General features: G+C 54.9%; 2 protein-coding genes across 6 annotated transcripts; one reads left to right on the forward strand and one right to left on the reverse strand.

Moving 5' to 3' along the window:
* Positions 1-67: 67 nt before the first annotated feature.
* GOLGA2 (golgin A2) lies at positions 68-16,759 on the reverse strand. 5 transcript variants are annotated; one of them, XM_023744447.1, is made up of 27 exons: positions 16,607-16,759; positions 14,769-14,888; positions 13,510-13,590; positions 10,264-10,359; positions 9,961-10,004; positions 9,789-9,840; positions 9,294-9,353; positions 9,036-9,116; positions 8,259-8,297; positions 7,959-8,021; positions 7,783-7,876; positions 7,578-7,684; positions 6,364-6,422; positions 5,906-6,047; positions 4,649-4,738; positions 4,463-4,570; positions 4,008-4,095; positions 3,297-3,634; positions 2,871-2,984; positions 1,969-2,193; positions 1,804-1,879; positions 1,504-1,592; positions 1,016-1,234; positions 823-925; positions 613-719; positions 388-544; positions 68-303 (listed from the first exon to the last, which is right to left on the reverse strand). In XM_023744447.1, the coding sequence occupies exons 1-27, from the start codon at positions 16,685-16,687 to the stop codon at positions 107-109; spliced, it is 3,030 nt and encodes a 1,009-aa protein (XP_023600215.1). In that variant the 5' UTR covers positions 16,688-16,759; the 3' UTR covers positions 68-106. The 5 variants fall into 5 exon arrangements, with proteins under 5 accessions (XP_023600215.1, XP_023600214.1, XP_023600216.1 ...); XM_023744446.1 differs by having other exon boundaries at positions 9,780-9,840; XM_023744448.1 differs by lacking the exon at positions 13,510-13,590 and having other exon boundaries at positions 9,780-9,840.
* A 123-nt stretch (positions 16,760-16,882) lies between these two features.
* On the forward strand, positions 16,883-22,265 carry SWI5 (SWI5 homologous recombination repair protein). Its single transcript, XM_006103179.3, has 5 exons — positions 16,883-17,103; positions 17,371-17,419; positions 19,898-20,019; positions 20,588-20,682; positions 21,938-22,265. Exons 1-5 carry the CDS (start codon positions 16,898-16,900, stop codon positions 22,000-22,002), a joined length of 537 nt encoding a protein of 178 aa, XP_006103241.1. The 5' UTR covers positions 16,883-16,897; the 3' UTR covers positions 22,003-22,265.
* Positions 22,266-22,563: the final 298 nt, after the last annotated feature.

Here is a 22,563-nt window from a genome sequence, read left to right on the forward strand (position 1 = left end):
TGGGAAAATCGTTACACCTTCACTTCAAGCTACCTGTCAAATTACAACCTAACCGGGGAAACATCCCGCGCCCCTATTATAATTCTCCGGGGGTAGTGTCAAGTTATTAGATCACCATGATCTTCACGCCAGCATCGTTATCGGCCCGGTAGAAGAAGGGGATGCAGGGGTTTCTGCTCAAGCCTGGGTACTCCTGGGGGCTCTGCAGCTCACACAGCAGCTGCATGATCTGCTGTGCGGTGGAGTTCTCAAGTGCAGCAGGGCCCGGCTCCACACCGTCCGCCAGGCTCACCTCGTGAAGATCTTTTGAGAAGGGCAGGGCTCTGAGTGTTGTGGAGCTCCCCCCGCACCCCCCGCCCACTCACCCTCTCCCAGACCTCTACTCACCACCTTGGCTATGAGCAGCTCCAGTTGCCTGGGGGGCCGGGGGGGCTGTCGTGGGCTCCCCAGCAGGGTTCTGGGCAGCCCCCAGGAACCTGCCATACCATTCATTACGCTCACCAACCAGGCGCACCACCAGCTCCTGCAGCTCCAGTAGCTTCACCTGGAGAGAGAGGCACTCAGCAGCCACACCCGGCCCTGGCCCCGCCCACAGAGGTGGTCAGGGCCTACCTTCATTTCCTCCTTGTCCTTAGCCAGCCGGCTGATGTACTCCTCCTTCTCCCGGTGGCGCTCCTTCAGTACTGCCCTCTGATTCTGATACAGGGTGATGTAGTCTCCTGCGAAGAGCGGGGAGGGCAGGCGGGTGGACAGGGCTCAGCTGCTGGGGATCCCCGCCCACCATACAGCGCTCCCTGCCCAGGCCCTGGCCTTGCCGCTCACCAATAGTATCTGTTTCTCCAGACAGTTGAATGCAGCGATGCTCCAGCTCCTCAACCCGCTCCTTCAGATCCACGTTCTCTTGCATGACCTCTGTAAAGCGGCTCTGCAGCCACAAAGCAGGGTCAGGGCTCAGCAGCCACCTGCCCCGCCCATCCCCACCCTCCCTGGCCCTGGCCAGGGGACACTCACTCACCTGCAGCTGGTCCATGGCCACCTGGAGGGCCTGGTGGGTCTCCGCAGGCACCCTGTCCCCCTCAGGGCTCGGGGCTGGGACCTCCGCCTCTAGCTTGCGCTGGGATGGGGCTGCCAGCTGCGCCAGGTGCCGGCAGTGTAGCTTTTGCTTCTTCAGCTCCCTGCGCAGCTGTGCCCGTTCTTCCTCAGCACTGGCTAAGGCCGTGTTAAAAAATTCCACCTGCGGGCAAGAGGTGCGTGTGTGCTTTTGCGGGGGAATGCTCAGGACAAGCGGGAGGCACAGAGGCAGAGAGGACCTTCCCATCACAGGGCCTCTGTGGACACATCTGTGGTTCAAGGATGGGGTGGTGTCTGACCACTGGCTCCCAGGGGAGGTTGGGAATCAAGAGAAGTTAGAGGGTAGAAACCAAGAGGTGACAAGGGTGTCCGGAAGGGACCTCAGAGGGAGGCAGGAAGGTGGGACAGGAAAGGGCAGGGAGGCCAGCTCACCATGGCCTCTCGGCTATCTAGGTCCTCCGGGATGCTCAGCTTTGGCCGCGGAGCCTCCTCCTCCATCTCCTCTCCATCCAGTCCATCGCCTGTTGGGGGCAGCCAAAGGGGCCTCAGACAACCCCACAGGGAGGTGGAGCAGCCCAAGAAGATAGCTCGGGACCCAGCTCTGCCCCGCCTCACTGACCCCACAGGAAGAGGGTTCGCTGTCCCAAAGGTCTCTTCTAACTCAGTTCTTTGCTGCTAAAAGTCCCCCTCCCCCTTGGGCTCTGGCTTCTCCCTCTGGGCGGTTCCAATTACCTTCCCCAGGCAGAGCCATGAGGCTCAGCTGGGCCTGTAGCTGCTGGTTCTGTTGGTTGACAGCTTCCAGGAGCCCCTAAGGGGCCAGGAAAGAGCGTGAGAAGGGACACAAGTTGCAGGTCTTCCCACTCAGGGCTGAGAGGCCCAGCACTCCAACTCCCTCACCTGGGTCTCCTGCAACTCTTGGCGGGCCTTCTTGGCCTCCTCCTGGCTCTGAACTTCCTCTTGCTGCTGCTGCTCCATGAGCTGGGAGTGCACCAGGACCTGCTTCTGCAGGGCCTCCTTGTCCGTGGCCAGCTGCTGGTAGGCGGCCACGTACTGCTGCAGGTAGCTCAGGTACTGGTCCCGCTGCTGCTGCAGACCCTGGGCCTCTTGGCTCTTCAGCTCCACCTGCGGGAAGACCCTGGGTGTGAGGGCAAGTGGTGGCTTGCTTTCTGATTCTGAGGAGATCGGCACAGACCTCCTGCCCAGGCCCTGGCTTCCTCCCTCCAGGGCCTCAGTGACTGCCTCCCTTGTCCAGAGTCCCATGCCGCCTTCACCCAGGCTCATACCTCAGAACAACCTGCTTTCTGTTTTCCCTTTAGGCCACAGGCTTGTGGAAAAGCACAGAGCGCCAACCAGTATCTGCTAAGCTGCACACTAAACGCCTGATACTTTACATGCATGATTCTCGTTTAATCCTCAGACCTCCATGAGGAAAGTGCTAACCTCCCTTTTAAGTTAAGGAAACTGAGCTTAGAGCTGTGACGTGAATAGGGACTAGTGGGGCTGAGGTTAGAAGCCAGGGCTGACTGCAAAGAGCCACCCACCATATACCACGTCTCTTCCCCTCTAAGCGAGCTCAATGCCTCCACTGGAGATGACCTACAGCAGAGGGCTACGCACCTGTACAGGTCAGAGGGCAGGGGCAACGCAGCCACAGGCTCTGAAGAACTCTGGGACCGCCTGTCTCTCCAGGCTGGAGCTGCCTCAGTTCTGGCCCCGGCACCCAGCTCATCCTTGCCCAAGTGCCTCCCGCCCCAGAGGCCAGTGCCCGACTCAGCCCTTCTCAGCTGGGGCAGCGTTACCGTCTCCTTCAGCTCCCCCAGCTTCTCCTGCAGCTGGCCCAGCTTCTTGGCCAGCTCCTTCTTGACATACTGCTCCGTCTGAAGCGTGCTGGTGATCTCCATATTCTCGTTGGTCTGGACAGAGAGAAGTAATCTGTGGCCACCCAATGCAGCTGGAGACACCAGAATTTGATGTCCACCCCCCCCTCCCCACCAGCTCAGAAAAGGGTAGAAGCAGGGAGGGAACCCCCAACTCCCCCCTTCCCCACATTCATTGACATAAGCTCCCTGGGTCACAGGATGCCTTCATAGGCTCCATTTCACGTAAGGACCATACCACCCCATTTTAAAGGTGGGACAACAAAGGCCCAGAGGGGTTAAGTGTCTTGCCCTGCAGGAAAGGACTCGGCAAGGGAGGGGGCAGGCCGGGCGAGCAGGGCTGCGCACCAGCCTGACGAAGCTGTCCTGCAGCTCAGCCAGCTGCTCCTTGAGCTCGCGGTTCTGGGAGAGCGCACGGCTGATGGTGGTGCGGTCGCTCTGCATGTCCTCCAGAATCTGCTTGCGCATCTCCGCCTGCTCGCCCCAGCGCTCGGCCTCCTGCTCCAGCTCCAGCAAGCGCTGCCCCTGCTCCTGATTCAGGCGACTCAAACTTTCATTGTCCTGAATTTGGGCCCGCAGCTGCCCTGTCAGGACCTCCAGTTCCTGCTGTAGCTGCTCCGCTTTGGCTTGTAGCCGCTGTTCTTCCTCCGAGGGCCCTGCCGGGGGCTCCGGGGGTGGGGGGGCAGCTGAGGAGGCAAGCGGACAATAAGGGCCTCTCACCTCTTGGTCCACAGCTAATTCGGGTTCCTCACCCCAAATCTTGGCTTCCTGCTAGTAATTCCCACTCCTATGATGTTCAATCTTTCAAGACACTTTCAGTAGAGTTCTCTACATTTTCATGCTCCAGACAACTCTGGGCTGACAGTGGGCACTCCACCCCTTTTTCAGATGGAAACACTGAGGCTCAGAGAGATTGCAAGACTTGGCAGCTCCTGGTACACACCTCTTTCCCTTTGCCCCATGTCCTTCCATCTGCCCCCCTCCTCGGGGGCATTCCAGCCAGCCTCTCCAGCTCCCCGACACGAGTCCTGCTCCCAGGTCACTCCAGCCTCAGCTTACCTATCTGATTCCTCAGTTCGGCCAAGCTGGTCTCCAGCTCCTGCACCTGACCCATGCTCTGCTCCTTCTCCTCCCTCAGCTTGCACACCTGCCCAAAGCACGGAGAGTACGGAGGGAGGGGATGGAGCCATGGCACGTGACCATCTCCCTCTCTGCCCCCACCTACAAACACACATGTCCAGCCCTGGCTGGTGGCTCAGTTGGGCAGAGCATTGTCCCTATGAGCCAAGGTTGTGGGTTCTATCCCCGGTCAGGGCACATATAAAAATCAACCAATTGTGCCTAAATAAGTGGAAATCAATGTTTCTCTCTCTCAAATTAATAAAATTTTTAAAAGTTAAAAAAAGAACACGTTACACATCTACCTGCACACACAAGTGATATGATTCCCATTTCACAGATGCCCAGAAAGAGCAAGTGACCTATCTAAGGTGGGGGCCGAGGTCACAGCTCACCTGCTCTGACATCTGCTGCATCTTCTGTTGCCAGATGGCATTCTCTTCTTTCAGATTCTCTGCATACTGGTCTCTCTCCATCTGTAGCTGCTTCAGCAACTCCTTCAGCTGTAAGGACGGGCGCAGAAGTCAGCCGGGGTCACCTGGAGCCGTTCTCCTCACACCCCTCCCTCTGCAAAGCCTCACCTGCTCCACGTGTGTCTCCAGCTGCGCCCGCTCCTCCAGCGCCTGCTGTAACTGCTCCTTCCTGTCAGGGGCTTCAGACTGACTGGAAAACTGGATGGTGGAAAATGAGGTTAGATCTGCGGAGCCCCGGCGGTTCCACACAATGCTCCCCAAAAGGGTCTGAACAACTCAGGGTCCGCAAAGAACTCTAGCCTCACTTTATTAGTACCACGTCCATAGGTTTACATTTACTCAATACTCATTGTCAGCTATTCAGTGAGTGTTCCAAGTCCTCCCAACCTTTCCGCCAGATTCAGTCCTCCCAATCTGGGTGCCTATTACAGCTGTGTTGTCTTGGGGTTCATTCACATATGGTTCTGCGACTTATTTCACTTTGCTGCGTACAAGATATATTTAATTGTGTAATGGCTGCACAGTAATCCAACATATGAATACAGCATACATTCGTTGTACCCTTCCTGGGGGCCTTTCAGATGGCTATAGCGAGTGAGATTACACACCGGTGCTGGCCCTCAAAATGGAGTGGTTGGGTCAAAAGTAGGAGCAGCCATCTGAACCTCAGAGCACCCTGAGGCTCTAACGTCTCCTATCCCCAGCCGGCCACTTGTTAGACTGCCTATCTCGGGAACAGCAGTCTGCTTGCTGCCCAGGCCGGACCAAATTTGGAGACGGGTGTTTCACTCTGGGGTCCCTGACAACCAGGTCACATCCAGGAGACAGCAATCAGGAGGGTGTTTAGCTCAGAAAAGATCTGAGGAAAGACGGGGACTCACACACACCCCCTTTCAAAGTGTCTGCAGGTCTGTCTTGGCAAAGAGTTGAGGCTTTCCCCGTGTTGCTCCGGAGGGCAGACAGACCAGGGGAAGGAAGTTAGCTCCATGAAGGCAGAGCATTGCTCAGTGTGGAGAAACTGAAGAGGAGGCGCTCTCTGACCCGGGCACCCTGACTACCTGGTGGCTCGGTCCCCCAAGAGGGAGAAAACAGACTCAGGAGCCGGCCTGATCAATGTCATCTATAAAACAATGGTTTTCAATCAGGATGCTTTTAAAAACAAAAACGAAACATCCCTAAACCTTAGATTCTGATTCCACAGTTCAGGGCAGGGCCCCGAGTTGTAGATTGTTATCAAAATCTACAGGATTCTCTGGCAGGACCAGAACAAGGATCCAAGCTTTCCAGCTCCTGGCTGGGGTCACCCACACGACCACAGAGGCCCCAGCTGGAGGGGGCGGGGACTCCCTGGGCCCAGTCCCTCACTTGTTGCAGCAGCAGCTCTGACATTTCCAGCTTCTTTTGCAGCTCCTCCACCCTGAGCTGTGAGGCCTCTTTGTCGGTCACCAAGACCCGAAGCTTCTCCTGAAGTTCCGAGTTCTCCTGCTTCAGGTCTTCATTCGTTTTGCTGTGGCCAGAGGCAGTGGAGAAAGGCATGAATAAAGAACAGCAAGGGTCACTGTGGCAATCAACCCACCGCCCTCACCACAGAACCACAGACTAGTGGCATGGGAAGGGACCCCAGGACAAAAGTCACAATGACCGGCCAGAGAAAAGGACATGAGTTGCCTGAGGTTAAGCATTGAGTCAGCACAGCAAGGACTCGAGCAGGCTGCACGTGTCCAACCTGGACAGCCTCCTCGCTGTGCTACTTGTGTCCCTCCCGCTTCCCAGCACACCACCCGGCCCAGGCCCCCAGCACCAGCCCCCCCGCCCCATCCTACTTGTTCTTGTATAACTCCAGCTTTAGGGCGTCACGGTTTTTGGTGAGTTCTTTGTTGTGCTGCAAACATAGAAAGGTGAGGTCAGGTGGGCTGGCAGACGAAGAGTAACAGCAACTTTCTCACATGGAGTCGCACTACATTCTCCAAAGCTCTTCCAAGCCCATGTTCTCATTGGCTTAGTGAGAACTTGGTGAGGGTGGAAGAGGCAGGTAGAGCGTCACAGCTGGCTGCCAGGCCCGGAGAGCGGGTAGTGCTGCTAGTACTACCAGCCTCGCCACGTTGAACCCTACTGAGCACTTTACCCAGCGCTGTGCTAAACTTTGAATCCTCACAATCACCATAGGCCACAGTTACTATCACTGTTCACATTTTACAGGCGAGCAACACGGAGCATTAGAGGTTCATCCACTTGCCTAAAATCACCTAGAGTTCTGGCTGAACACTCAGATCTGGGGTGGGGGCACAATATGGGAGGGGGATTAAATTTTCACTGTAATTTTTCATTTTTTTAATGGATGATACTGACTCAGCCCCAAACTCAAAAGGCACAGAAGTGACATGTCTCCCAGCCACCCTGTTCCTCTCCCCCTGGGATTGTATAAGTCCTTTCAGACATGACTGACATCACACACACACTTCTCCCCTTTCTACACACAGGATAACATATTAAAAATACTGTTCTGTGCCTAGGACCTGGCCAAGCCCCACTGCCAGTTAAGGGCAGGGCTGGCACGTAGGCTCTGGGCTCCAAATCCAGTGCTCGCTCTGGACAGTCCACTCCCAACAACCACAGCAACCAACTCATCCACTGGCTGCTTCTAACCACCCACACAACTGAAAGCAGTGGAAACGGCCCGGCTGCCTGCGGGCAGCTCCCTCCCTGCCACAGAAGGGACCTTAGGCCCTGGCCAGGGTGGCTCAGTTGGCTGGAACACCGTCCTGGGCACAGAGGGCTGAGGGCTTGATTCCTGGTCAGGACACAACCCAGGTTGCGGGTTTGATCCCTTAGTCAGGCACATATATAGAAGGCAACCAATCAATGTTTCTCTCCCTCTCCCTTCCTCTCTCTCTAAAATAAATTAGAAAACATATCCTTGGGTGAGGACTAAAATAAAAGAAAAAAAAGAACATTTTAAAAAAAAAAGGGAACTTGAGGCTCACTCCCGCCTCGGAGAAGCTGCGCCTCCAGTGGTTGGGTGGGCGGCTGGGCTCACCCTGTCCGCCTGCTTCTGCTGCGTGGAGACGGCACACAGCGTCCGCTCCAGATCTCCGACGCGCTGCTGGGAAGACTGCAGGAGACCAGCGAGATCCTCCGCCTCTCCTGGAAGGACAGACACCACGTCCAAAGAAGGATGGCCCCTCAAGGCCTGCCCGTGTGCCGGGCTGAAGCAGGAAGCAGGACAGGGCGAGGATTCCCACCTGTTTTTTGCCTGGCTGCCTGCTGAGTATGGGCCAGCGCGGTCTGTAATTCTGTCTTCTCGGACACGAGGATCCCTATGGTCTGGATATGAACCTTTGGAAGAAAAGCCGAACCAGTGTTGAGAAAGAGGGACACACACACCAGGGAGCATGGGGGACCCGCCCGCCGGGCTCACCTGCAGCTGCTCTCTCAGGGCCCCTTGTTCCTTCGCAAGCTTCTGCTTATATTCCTGCTTCTCCTGCGGGGAGAGAGGAAACACCTCTGACTGGGAGGAGGAATGAAACAGCAAAGAACATGCCCCAGGTGCCACCAATGGCCCAGGACAAGCCCGCCAATGAGGCCAGGCTGGTAGGGGCAGGAGTGGGGGAGGGAGGGGAGGGTCTGGGACGGGAGGGGTGGGCCCTATATTTTTCCAGGCTGAGTCCTCCTCCGAGCCCCTCAGCCGTGTAATGAGTAGACAAAGAAATCACATTACTTTTTCTAGTTGGTCTGCAATTTCCTGGTTCTGCCGTTTCTGTGGAGAGAGTCAAAGGAAGGTGACCGAGGCTGCCCCTTTACTATGCTCCCCGGACCAAGGAGAGATGGACAGGGACCAGGAATGGCTTTTAAAGGGAGACGTCAAAGCTCCCAAGCAGAGGGACTTGGGGTCTAGGTGGTTTGCTCCCTGGATCCCTGAGGACACCGACATAAAGCTCTAGCCACGGGCTTTGAGGGGGAAAGACCCCCTGCCAGCTCATGGTGTGGACGGGGGCATTCATTCACTCACTCACTCACTGAACGAATATTCATAAGCACACACCACGGACAGGCTCCGTCCTCAATAGCAGATATAGGAACGGAAAGGACCTTTCCATCTTGGGTTTTTTGAGCTAAAGGGGACTTTAGATACCCTCTACTTCTACACCCTCAGGACACTGAAGTCCAGAGAAGTGACTTGTTCAAGGTCAAAGACAGAGCAAATTAGGGGCAGAGTCAGGGCCAGGACACAAGTCAAGCTAGTTCTTTCCCTAAATAGTGTCCCCAGGGCAAGTGTGGAGAAGGCTTGACAAGCAGGGGTGTACGGAGGACAGAGAGCAGGCAGAGAGGGCAGCCACAGAAAGAGCCATGCCACATGCTCCGCACCCTGGGGTCCCTCCAGCTGAGGCCTAGGCCCCCCGGCACCCCATTCTCCCTTGGCACTAGGGCTCCCGGCCCCTTTCTTCAGAGCCCCAGATTGGCAGCGTGGAATCAGGGGACCCCACTGGACTCTTACCAATTCCTCTATCTCGCTACTGAGTTGTTTGTTTGTTAGATTGCTGGAATCCAGGGCTAGAGATAGTTCTTGGTACCGGCTCTGAGGCGCATGCAGAGAGGAGGAGTTGGAGGAGGGTGGGGGGAGAGGTAGAGAGAGCAATCGTTAGGGCTGGGGGTATCCGGGCGGTCTCAGCTGGCAGCAGGGCACCCAGCCCCCTCCGCTGGGGTCCGGAAGCTGGCCTGCAGGGTCACTGGGCCACAGTCCAGGGCCACTCACCTCCAGAGCCTTTATATTAGCAGAAGATGCTAGTCCCTCCCCATTGACGAAGGATGCAGACTAGGAGAGATGAAAGAGCTCACATGGACATGCTCTCTGTCCCTCTCCACGCCTAAGCCTCCGACTTCCTGTTTTCCCCAGCACTGGCAACATTTTCTTTTCTGCCTTCTAAGCTGGCCCCCTCCTCTCATAACCCCTTTGTGCCAACCTCTCCTGCTTCTTCTCTCCCCCTCAACCCACCCCTCCCAGCAGCTCTCCTCCTGCGCTTCCTGCAGCGGGATAAAAGGATGTAACTGATCTCCTGGTCCCACTCCTTCATCTGCAGAGCTTCAAAGAACAGGCCAGCGAAGGAACGACTAGCTCAACCTCACCCGGCCGAGTGCCTGCTCCCAGCATCTCCCCTCCCTCTTGGGAACCTCTGCCTCAATTTCTATCACAGTTTCTCCTCCCCATCCAGCTCCCTCTGGGCTCCCAGTTCTGGGGTACCTCACATACGAGACCGTTGAGCTGCTGGGAAAGCTGACGCAGGCTCTCGGTAGAAGAGAATCTGGGGGTGAACACAGGAGTCAGGGGTGCAGGAGGCTCGATGGGAAAGAAGGAATCATGGGCAGTGGCCTGCCCCGACTCCCTCCGCCTAGCAACTGCTGCCCCCACAGGAGACACTCACGTGCTTTCAGACAGGACAAAAGGAACATTTTCAGGATCATAATTCTGTTTGGGAAGAAACGCATGAGGTGAGAACAAGCCAGGGGTGCGGTGAGCCAAGCTCATTCTGACAACCTTCCAGCTCCCCAAACTGAAGGGAAAACCTGGCCTTGCCCGCCCCCCCCCCCCCCCAGGTCCTCAGGAAGGGCTGGCTCCTGGAACCAAGCCGCCTGAAGAAAGGAGGGAATCCACGAGGGCCAGTCCTCTGGGAAGGAAGAGGGGTGAACGCAGAGGGGCAGTGGGCAGAGGGGGAAGAGGCACAAACCTGAGCAGATGAAGCAGCGCTGGGGGAAAGGACACCGCCAGGTGACATGGTGTCATCAGGGGGCAGGGCCGCAGGGGCCGGGTGGTCTTTGGGCGCCTATCACAGAAAAGAGCAGGGGGTTAGGGGGCATGCGGGAAAGGCTTCTCGCTGCCATGGATGCAGGGGTGCGGAGCAGGTAGGACAGGTGTTGCTGCAATGGAGTGACAGTCACACATGCTGGGAGCCACTCTGGGGTGTGGCCAGGGCTCGCCCAGGGCTCGGGCCACTCTGCAGCCTTCTGGCCGGCCAGAGCTCAAAGCAGGACTGCAAGACGTTCAAGAACACAGAGGCCTTGTTCCCCGGAGCGCAGCAAGACAGTACCAGGCTCTGACCTGTGGCAGCCACAGCAGGTGGAAGGAAGGCGTGCCAATCAGGGAGGAGGGAAAGCCGGCCCGTGCCTCAGTGACCCCCACCCTGGTCCTTGCTGGGCAGAGGGCACAGTGATGAAGCAGCGGATCCACAGCTGGTCAACACCGCTTTCCTCTCTCCCTCTCCTCCCCGCCTTCCCCTCCTCCCACCAGCCACTGGCTGCGTTTGCCCGACTCAGGTCTTTTCTGGGAATGAAGCTTTCCAGCTAGAGGCCTCTCCCTGTTCCTGGGGGTAGAAAGTAAACCCACCCCAACCTCCTAGCTCCAACACAACTACCCAACCAAGAAGCCACCTGCGAAAGCAGAGGTAAGACATCCACCCGCGGACGGGCTTCCTGAACAGCAATCCTGGATTGACCAGGAGCCATGGAGAAGCCGCTCTCTCTTCCTCAACCGGCCCCACCTGCCTGGCCAGAGCCCCACCCGCCTCTCTCGGGGCTCAGGCCCGACACTTGGTCCCAGACTCTGGTTCTAGAGAGCTAAGAGGCCAGATGGGCAAAGAGACAGGAAGATGGGTGACAAGCTGAAGCTTGAGGAAGGACAGTGCTAGGGAGCCATGAGCTGTCCAGCCAAGCTGGGTCCCAGAGGAAGAGGCTGCACCTCTGGGGGGGAAGGGGGGAGTTGTGCCTGCTCTCTGGACACCTCAGCTCTGGCCTCTGAAAGTCCCAACCTGCCACCCTCCTTAGAGCAAGTGCTGCAGAACCTGGAGGAGCTGCGGTGGAGTCGAGTTATTTGCATTACTGTCCACTCTGTGACCTTTGGCCCTGGCACCTGGTGTTGCCTTGCCAACCTGTACAACTGGCTCTAATATGTAAGAACAGGGGTTCTGAGCTGACCGGACAGAAGACTTTGGGGGAGGTGGGCACCCTCCCCGCCATGGGCCCCAGCAAGCTCTAGGTCCCTCCTGGCATCTTGGATTCCCACTCATCCCTAGCATTAGACACAAAAAAGCTCAGAGGGGAAAAAGTACTTTTCTAAAGACTTAACTATATACAACATGACTATTTGTGAGCAACCAAGTTATTTCACAATTTTAAGTCTTATAGCTAAGTATGGAGTTATAAGTCCGTACTTATAAAGAATACGCTCAGTTGGTTGGGCATCGTCCCATGCACTGAAGGGTTGTGGGTTCAATCCGGGTCAGGGCACATGCCCGGGTTTTGGGCTCGATCTCCAGTGGGGGGCATGCAGGAGGCAGCCGATGGGTATCTGGCTCTCACATAGATGTTTTTCTCTCTCCCCCTCCCTTCTTCTGTCTAAAAATCAGTTTTTAAAAAAGAGAAACAAACACATTATCTACTCCCCTCAAACATCCCATTCCATTAAAAAAAAATTTTTTTTTCCTCCATTATTCCCCATTTCTGGAAATGCTGTATTTCTGCCCGGATACTGCAATCACAGGCCTGCATTACTGCAGCAGAAAACTTAAGTGGGAAACAGTTATTGATAAAGACAGGATTTAAAAACAAGAAGCCCCAGCTGGTTTGGCTCAGTGGATAGAGCGTTGGCCTGTGGACTGAAGAGATTCCGGTCAAGGACACATGCCCGGGTTTCGGGCTCGATACCTATTAGGGGGCGTGCAGGAGGCAGCCGATCAATGATTCTCTTTCATCATCGATGTTTCTATCTCTCCCTCTTCCTTCCTCTCTGAAATCGATAAAGGTATTTAAAAAACACACACCCAAAAAAAGCAAGAAGGGACTATGGGAATCTGCATCCTCATTTCCAGAAGGACAGCAGGATGTGGGCACAGACCATGTGGATCCCAGCTTCAGGATTCACTTAGGCCTGTGTGCCCTCCCCATGCCACTCGGGCTGACAAGGTGAGTCACAGCACCTGGAGAGACCTGACCAACTGGGCGGGAGTCGTCCTGATGACTGAATACTCTACCGCCAGCCAGCAGGGCGCGTCCCAGCCCTCCACCCCACGCTCCCTCCAGCAGGATCCGGCCCCATTTCAGCCCTCCTCCTCTGGCCTGGCAGAGGTCCCCCAAGGAAGTCAATTAAGGAGGAAGTGCCAGCATCACACCCGGAGGACGTCATCTCCTGGCTCCCCGCCTTTCTGGAACGTGCTCTGTGCGCTCATAATCCCGGCCGTTACCTGTCCCACACCCTCGGCCAGGAACTTCCATTTTCCCTTCTCCATATGGATGGATATGACCCACCTCTGATCTTCAAACCAGACTCAAATGCCACCCCCTCCAGCCTCAAGTCCATTTAAAACCAACTTCTCAGCTGAGCATGTGGAATGTTGCCACATTCTCTCTCGCCCCTTTCAGCACAGCCTGCCTCCCTCAGCGGGCATTCTACCTGGTTCCTCCCCTATCTTCTCCGGGGCCCACTGAATATGGTTGTGTCCATATTTGATTTTTACTCCCTTTCTCTTAACCCTAGATAGCTGACTCTCAAACCAAAATTAATCTACTGGAAAAATTACAAACTGCTCTGCAGTCTATTGCTCTTTTGGGAACAGAGGCCCACAGGGCAAGACCTGAAGGTTTGGTTTTATTTAACCTCTTAGTCTGAGAGCACCACTGGCCATTCAAAAACTTGAAGTTCAAAAAACTCAAAACCCACACACCTGTTCTGGAAGCTATTCCCAAATTACCTTTAACCTTCAAGGTGCATCTCACCTGCTCCAAGATGATAAAAGAGGTGGGGGAAGAAAACAAACCCAATCAACCAAGCAGGTGAAAAAGCAGACATGAACAGGCCGCGGGTTAATGAGAGCAACATAAAAATAAGCCAGAGAGTAAAGAACCCCCCAAACCAGAGACGCCTTGGGGACATGCACAGCCGGGAGAGAACAAGCCAGAGAGGGGTCTCAGCACTGCCTCACCTTCCAATCGTCCAATGGGGAGAGCGCTACCCCATTGGAATGGTTAAGGTCGGACACCAACACCTTCAGAATATCCTGAATCTACAGGAAGCGAAAAGGCAAAAACAAGGGCAGGGGGAGAAAGAGAAAAGTGGCTTAGAGAGAGGCAAGAGAGTCAGGGAAGGAAGAAGAGATGGGTTCGGGGAAATTAAATGCTACAGAAAGAGAAGGGGATCAATACCATGGCCGGCGCCATCTTTCCAAACAGACACTTGCTGCCTTGCCACAGGCAGAAATCAACGCACATGAACAGATGGAACAGCCCCCTGAGCGAGGCAGGCACACAGAGCGGAGTCACCTGACCAGTGCAGCTCTGAATACGCCCATCACACCCTCTCCTCAGGCCCAGGACGCCAGGGCTCCAGACCCCCACCTCCACTTTAAAAACCAGGCTTCCAAGTAAAGGGTTGCTTGAACAAAAGGGATTACAGCTAAAAATAAGTTTGAAAGACACTAATCTGATCCAATATCATCTCACAAATGAGGAAACTGAGGCCAGGTGGAGGAAGTGATTTTCCTGAGGCCGCCCAGAGATGGGGCTCCTCGCCGTACCCTGGGGCTCTTTTGCTGGCTGTTCTCACAGCCTGGCTTCCCCTGGAGACTGGGGATGAGAAAAACCACCAGATAAGCAGGACCAGTAGCAACTACCCTTTATTGGATCTTTACCCCACACCAGGCCCTGTATTAAGGGATTAATATAAAAACAACAATGTCATTTAAGCTTCATAAATGTAAGACAATATTACCCTGATTTTACTGATGTGGAAACACAGGCCCAAATTGCTTAAACAATTTGCCCCAAACCATATTCCTAGCAGAGGGAGGGGGAGAATTAAGAATTCAAGGCCAGCCATAGTGGCTCAGTTGGTTGAGCATCATCCTGTGCAATGGAAGCTTGCAAGTTCCATTCCTGGTCAGGACATATACCTGGGTTGCAGGTTCAATCCCTGATTGGGGCACATACAGAAGGCAACCAACAGATGTTTCTCTCTCTCTCCCTTCCTCGCTCTAAGCATGTCCTCGGGTGAAAATTTTTAAAAAGGGGGGGGACAAAGAGGAGAAAATGGGGGACATCTGTAATACCCTCAACAATAAAAATTTAAAAATAAAAAGAATTCAAACTCAGAATTCTTAACCAGTACTAGATACTCCTTCCACAATCTTTAACCTCTACCCTCTACTGCCCCCTGAGCACCCTACCCCCGGAAGCCAAGACTCACATCCTCAGGCGAGTGACCATCAGCAGTGGTTGTCTCGGGGCTACTGCCATTTTTAACCTTCTTTTTCTTCTTAGCTCCTGACGGAGCACCAATGCCTCGCTGCTGCTGGAATTCTCTCAACTGCAAAAAGGAAAAGCGGTGAGACTCATGACAGCTACAAACCCCTGGATTTACATCTCACAGTTTAAAAAATACTCATATTCGCCATCTGATTTAATGCCACAACAACCCTACAAGGTGTTGCAATTCTTTTCTAATGACTGAAGAAATGGACTGATAACAAAGCTTTTTTTTAAAAAGGCAGTAATAGCATTTAAACTAAGTCTTCTGACTCTGAGTTCTGGGGGTAACGCCATAAATCAGTAGCTGCCAGGGGACAAAACCAGAGGTAGAAGGGGTTAACGTTTAAGGATCAGACATAAGGTCCCTCTTCATGCATCTGTTGGAGATGTACACCACTGCTTCTCAAACTTTTGCATCAGTGTAGCTTAATGGCAGAAGGCAGTGAGGGCGCGCCCCTAGAGAATCTGGGATGGTAACAGAAATAAGACAACCCAAGCACCATTTCAGAGAAGTCTATTATAATCTTACAAATATACATAAATGCCATCCCTAAGTATTCTATATATATAAAAGCCAAAGCAACCGAACAAACCAGTCGACCAGTCACTATGACACACACTGACCACCAGGGGGAAGACACTTCATGCAGGAGCTGCCCCCTGGTAGTCAGTGGGCTCCCACAACCAACCTCCCACGGTCCCTCCCCCTGCCGGCTGGTCAACCTCCCATAGCCCCGATTGGCCCTGATTGCCGGCAAGACTGAGGGACCCTATGCATGCACGAATTCGTGCACTGGGCCTCTAGTATTAAGATAAAAGGCTTTTTCTCTCTCAAGAGAATCCAGCAAAACTGGTGCTATTTCTCCTGCAGCACTCAGAGCACTCCATGTTGAGATGAGGCTTGGGAAAGATTCCCAGCTGTGAAGTGCAGTGCTCCGCAGAGGATAAGCAGATCTCACTCCAAAGAGCACTGACTGCGGGCCAATCTGATTCCAGAATCATAGGGAATTAGAACATGAGTTACGAGAATTCAGATGAAAAATTTCAAAGTCTCTCTGGCGAGTTAGAAACCTGGGAGAAAACCAAACTAAACAAAACACATTCTCCCCATCGACCCCCAGAGAAATGGTCAACGTTTCGAGCTGACCAGTGCAATGCAGGCTTTTCAGCTATCAATGTCTACGGATGACGTACAGTCTGGAGTCAGGGAGCCTGAAACCTCTCTGACCTAAGTCCCATAGTCCCGAGTCCCCTTGAAGCTGGAAATTTGGGCCGTGACCAGAGAACCGGAAAGGGGATGAAAACACTAGGAGACTGGGTCGTCACATCAAACACGGGGCTTAGGGCGATAATGACAGTTTCCAGGGGGATTGTGACATAACTACATTCCACTCCTCCCAACCGACGCCCGAGTCGCCGCTCCGCGCTGGGGGAAGGGAGCGCCGGGCCCGGATCCGGGTCCCTGGAGATAGCAAGCCCTGGGAGCCCAGGGAGCCCAGGAGGTCCGGTTCTGGGCGGCAGGAGGCGAGGGCCGAGCCTGGAGCCGGGAACCTCGGGGGTCACCAGCCCAAAGTCACCCGGGGCGGACAAGCGAGGGCGGGAGCTGGGCTGCCGGGGGTGGGGGGGCGGGGCTGGTGAGACGACTTTCGGGGGGACGCCTAGGGGCGCCCGGGGTCTGGCCCCGTGTGCCTCTAGAGGCAGCACAGACCCTGACCACGGTCCGGCCGTCAAGGGACCTTGGGCTAAGTCGGGGAGCCGCGACTCGGCGCCTTTTACCTTTTTCCTGGCCTCCGCCAATTTTTTCTGTCGGACTTCTTCCGACATCTCGGGAAGGGGAGGGAGACGGGGGGGCCACATCACCGCGATCCCGGAAACCACCTCGGAATTGCTTCCGGCAGCCACCGCGCATCTTGGCGATTGAAGCTAAAAAGGAGGGATCAGAGCGATTATAGGCAGCAGCTACGTGGGCGTGGCCTTAGTTCTTCAATATCATTGGTCTATGAGAAAGATGAAAGCGAAGGGGCGTGGCCAGGCCGACTCCGGCCGGGAGGAACAGGCGGAGTCCCAATGAAAGCTGTCTCCGCCCACCTCGGGGGGGCGGGGCCCGACCTCGCCGGGTGCGCGCGCAGCTCGCTGTGTGCCCGTTCCCGGTCTCCGTCGCAGGACTTTGCTTACCTGGCGGACCTGAGAGGCCGCTCTCCAGCCCCCGACCTGGACCCTCCTGCACTGCAGACCCCCCCGCAACGGGGGCCCCGGACCCCAGGACTCAGGAGGTGGGCTAGGAGCGGACAGCAGGGGATAAGCTCATCCCTTCATATCCCTTTCCCGACTCCCCACTTTCCAGAGACCCCAACCAGCCCCTCCGCACACGCCATCCTCTCGGGATCTCCCCTTCCTCGGGGATCTCTACCCTGACCCCAGGAGCATATCTGCCCCCTTCCCGACTGCCCCGGTCGCTCCTCCCACACCCCGCAGTACCCCTTCTTCCCGGAGCGCATCCTTGTTCCAATCAGCCATGTCTCCCTCGGATTCCTCTCCAGGACGCAGCCAGGACTTTCCAAAAGTTGCCGCGGGGCCTTCCGATCCCCTGTGAGTATGCCTGAGCCCGGTCCCCACACTCTCGCCCTCCGCCCGGTAAGGCCCTGCTCCCCCGGCCCGCTGGTTCTGCGGAGAAACTCCAGGTCATCTCCCGGTCCTTCCCCTTTTCCTCGTGTCCTTCCCCTTTTCCTCGTGCCCTCCAAGCTGCAGACAAGAGGCATGTGCTGCCATGTCAGGGGCACCCAGGTGGGCTCTGTCCCTTCCCGTCCCTGACACAGCCGGATGGATGGTGGCTCCTTTTTCACACCACCGCCCCCTCCCCCACCCACCCCACCCACACGGAAGCCACTCGGGTCCCTCACACACGGGCGCGCTCTCCTGCCTCAGGGCATTTGGATGCCCTGTCCTCCGTCTGGGATGCTCTTCTTCCAGCTTTTTGCCAAGCTGATGCCTACACATCCTTGACAATTGAGTTTCCCCAGAGCAGCCTCACCCCCACTTCTGGCTCAATCCAGTGACCCTGTTTGACATCCCCTTAGCACACTGTACTTCAGCTTCGAAGCACTTTCCCACTTGTGGTTAGTTGATTACTAATTTGTCATTGGCTCGTTCATTTGGCCAATTGTATGGAGTGCCTACTATGTGCCAGGTACGGTTGTTGTAGACACAGTGCAGTCGGCAGTAAGTATAACAAAGTCCTTGCCCTCGTGGCGTTTACACTCCAGTGATGTAAGGCCAACAATGAAAATAATGTATACACTAAAAGCCTAAGCGACTATTGCTGCTGAATGACCAGAACAACCGGTCGCTATGATGTGCACTGACCACCAGGGGGCAGACGCTCAGTGCAGGAGCTGCTCCCTGGTGGTCAGTGCACTCCCACAGGGGGTGCGCCCTCTGCCAGAAGCCGGGCCAAGGGCTGGTGAGCGCAGTGGTGGTGGCCGGAGCCTCTCTCCTGCCTCCAAGGCAGGGCTAAGGAGCAGCGAGCAGGTGGGTGGTAAGGAGAGAGGGCTTCCAGACTGCGAGAGGGCACAGGCTGGGCCGAGGGACCCTCCCTCCAGTGCACGAATTTCGTGTACCAGACCTCTAGTATTATCAACGAAAGGCATGACATGTCAGATGTCATAAATCAGGACAAAGGGATAGTGAGTGGTTGAGGAGAGGCTATTTATTTATTTATTTATTTATTAAATATATTTTATTGATTTTTTACAGAGAGGAAGGGAGAGGGATAGAAAGTTAGAAACATCAATGAGAGAGAAACATCGATCAGCTGCCTCCTGCACACTCCCCACTGGGGATGTGCTCGCAACCAAGGTACATGCCCTTGGCCGGAATCAAACCCGGGACCCTTGAGTCCGCAGGCCGATGCTCTATCCACTGAGCCAAACCGGTTAGGGCCCATTTATTTTTTTAAAATATATTTTAATTGATTTCAGAGAGGAAGAGAGAGATAGAAACAATGATGATGAGAGAGAATCATTGATCAGTTGCCTCCGGCACACCCCCTCCTGGGGATCGAGCCTGCAACCCGGCCATGTGCCCTGACTGGGAATCGAACCATGACCTCCTGGGTCATAAGTTGACGCTCAACCACTGAGCCACACCGGTCAGGCGAGGAGAGACCATTGAAATGGGTGGTCAGAGATGCCCTTTCTGATGAAGTGTGACCTGTGAGTAGGGCTTGGAGTGAAGATCTCTGGAGGAAGGGCTAATTGTTGGGAGTTTTCTGTTTGGGACGAGGCTGTCCGTTCCATGAAAGCAGAGGGTCGGGCTTGCTGTCTTCTCCATCGCTGAACCCCGGGAGCCTTTGCCAGTGCCTGGCAGATGGTGCCTACTCACGCTTTGGTGACTGCCCGTCCTAAGAATAGGAACCACATCTTCCTCGGTCTCTTTCTGCATCATGTGTAGACCGTTGATCCAACACCCGTTTCCTGAAGATAAGCAGTGCACCAGGCACTGGCCTGTGCAGCCTTTGAAGCAGAAAGGCAAAGATGGGACTACATCCCCAGACTGTAGACTCTGTTATCTAACGAGATTATAAACCCAGCGACTTCGCCAACTGGAGAGAAGAATCCACATAGACCTGAGGCGGAATCTCTGGGGTCAGACTGGGGGCCAGGATAGGCCCTTTGGTTAGAATTGGGTTTGGCTGGGAGTGAAAGAAAACCCAAAATAGCGGTGGCTTAAACAGTCTTCAGGTACCCAGGCCTCTGTCTTATTCCACCACATCTTCAACGTAGCTTCTACCTCATCAAGATGCTGTTCACTCCCTGTTACTTCCACATTCAGCTGGCAGGAAGGAGGAAGGCCAGTTCCCAGGCGTAGCATACACCTTTTTTGATTAACTTACCAGACTAAGTTATAGGGTCACATCTACTTGCAAGGGAAGCTGGGAAATGTGGTCTTCTTTGGGGTTGGGTGGTGGCTATTACCAAGCAGAAGCAGGGAGTGGCTGTTGGGGGACAACGTGTAGGTTCTGAATTGTGGGAATGGCCAGTCCAGCTAACAACTATTTGTGCCACTCAGCGGCCATCTTCCAAGGGTGGCCAGGCTGATGGGGCCAGCGAGGATTCTCCGCACCTTGACATTCAGAAGCTGAAGGAGAAGAGGGACGTGCTGGACAAGGAGATCTCCCAGTTAATATCTGAGTAAGTCCAGTTGGGTTCCTCAGTGTACTTAACATAACTAGTGCCCAGTGACTGCAGCCCAGTCATGCCTGCTCAGCAGAAAGACAGAACCGCACCGCTAGATTCAGGCTGTCTCAGCAGCCTCTCCCGGGGCCCACATTATCTGCCTGTGCTTCGTCTGCACCCGGCCTGCTTTCCTCCCTGCAAGCGGGGTTTTCAGTACCCGGGGGAAGCTGGTTCTCCCACAGCTCCTGAGCTTCCCAGCCCCTTGCTCCAGCCGCACGGCTCAGGCCGAGCAGCTTTTGAATGTGCGTTTCACACTTGAGGGGTTTCTGACTAGCACTCATGTGCCCGTCTGTGAATCCCTCAGCCGTGGCCAGGGCCACACAGTACCAGTGTGGTTGGTACAGGGAGCATTTGCCAGGGACGGATCCCGTTACCATCAGCTTTAGTGGGCAGGGTCTGTCCTGCCATCTCTCTGTCGCAGTGCTGAGCACCTGGCAGGCCCTTTGTGAATATTTGTTAAATAGATGTTCCTCCCTGAACCTTGGGTCCTCATCAGCTTTCTCTTTCTCCACCCCTCGCCCAGAGGCTATAGTGTGGATGAACTGGAGGACCACATCTCCCAGCTCCACGAGTATAACGACATCAAAGATGTGGGCCAGATGCTGCTGGGCAAACTAGGTGAGCGGCGGACTCCAGGGAGCAAACAGGCTTAGGAGGAGTCCCTGCTTCCCATCGGTGGTTGGATTTTCCTCCTGGGCTACTGTTTGTTTGTTTGTTTTCTTTTAAAATTTTTGATTGATTGATTGATTTGAGAGAGAGAGAGAGAGAGAAAGCGGGGGCGGGGGGAGGAGAAAAAGATAAATCCATTTGTTTCACTTATTTATGTATTCATGGGTGATTCTTGTATGGTCCCTGAGCTGGGATCAAACCTGCAACCTTGGCGTATCAGGGCGACACTTAACCAACTGAGCTACCCGGCCATGGCCATCTCCTGGGCATTCTAACTTGCCAACCCTCCCGTCCTTCTCAGCTGCCCCGCTCCCTGAATGCCCCTGCCCCAGGGAGGGCTTCTTTGTTTCAGTGAGGAATGGGTCCCAAATGAGGGGAAAGAGAAGACAGGATAAGGGAATTATCAATGGTGAAGAGGAGGATGAGCAGGGCAGGGAGAAAGCAATGCAAGGTGACTGTGCCTAGTGGTTAGGACATGTGCTTGCTGGATAGACCCCAGCTTGAGGCCTGTCCTTTAGGTCCCAGGAGCTCGAGCGGGCGGCCTGTCCGCTGTCACTTGCTCAGTGAGTGTTTACTGAGCACCTGCCCTGTGCTGCTCTGCAGGCATGGGGACACTTTGGAGAAGTGGACACGTGAAAGGCTCTGTTTTCATGTGACTTCCGTGTCCGTCCATGTTGGGGGGGAGGGGAATGGTCACTAACTAAGGAACACAAAGGAATTATAAAGCGTGTTAAGTGCCATGAAGGAATGAATCAAAGGGCAGAGATGGAGAGGCAGGAACAGGTGGCAAGTGGGGGCGAGGGGAGGTCAGGGGAGGCCTCTGAGGGTGAGCCCATCCCATGGGAGGAAAGAGGGCCTTTGAGGGAGCAGGAGGAATGTCACCAAATGGCCAGGGCAGGCAGCAGGGCCAGGCTAAGGAGGCCGGGTTTGCAGCAGACAGGTTTGCAGCAGGTGCTGCATAGACGCAAATGTGCATTTCCATTCTCAGCAGATGGCTCCAGCTGCTCTGGGTGGAGAAAAGATTGGAGGGGAGCTTTGTTTGGCTCCTCTGCAAAGTGGGGTGAGGGTTCAGTGAGTCTAGTTTGGGATGGCCAGGCAGGGGGTTATCTTGGCAACTGGGGGAGCAGGAAGAAGGTGCAGGAGTGGGGGCTGGGTGGTCAGGGATGTGGCCATTCTCCCACTGGACATTCATCCTTCCTTTCAGCCGTGATCCGAGGTGTCGCCACCAAAGAGTTGTATCCAGAATTTGGCCTGGACATGAGTGACTGAGCGGAGGCTCCCAGCGCCTTGTCCACGGCCACTGGGACAGGCGATGTGGCCATGAGAAGTGTGAGAGCCCAACCATCGCACCTCCAGGCTTTCCAGCAAGCGTCAGCCGCCCTTTTCCAGTGAGCCCGCCCGAGGCAGGAGGGAGCCCAGGGAAGCAGAAGGTGTGTTTCCAGCTCCAGGACTCCCGAGAGGCCCAGTGATACCTGTGCATGTATGTACGTTGTCCTATTTGTAAATAAACATGTAGATAATGTTGATGTGAATCTGGATGCTGTCCCTCCTCTGATAGCCCATCTCACCTGGGAGCCAGCCTGCCTTTGTTAGAACAATCTTATGTGAGCCGGGCACTGTGCTAAGTGCTTTACGTCCATTATCTCAAATCCTAAAACCCATCCTATGAGGGTTTAGGATTTGCTGTCCCCACTTTTCAGATGAGGAAATTGAGGCTCAGAGAGGCAAAGTGACTTGCCCAAGGTCACACAGCCCGTGAGTAGCAGAGCAGGGATTCGAGCCCAAGTCTAACTCTGAAGCTGTTGGTTTGCAGTACTGCCTTTCTGGGTT

The sequence above is a fragment of the Myotis lucifugus genome, unplaced genomic scaffold, assembly GCF_000147115.1.
Source record: "Myotis lucifugus unplaced genomic scaffold, Myoluc2.0 scaffold_465, whole genome shotgun sequence".
Taxonomy (NCBI): Eukaryota; Metazoa; Chordata; class Mammalia; order Chiroptera; family Vespertilionidae; genus Myotis; species Myotis lucifugus.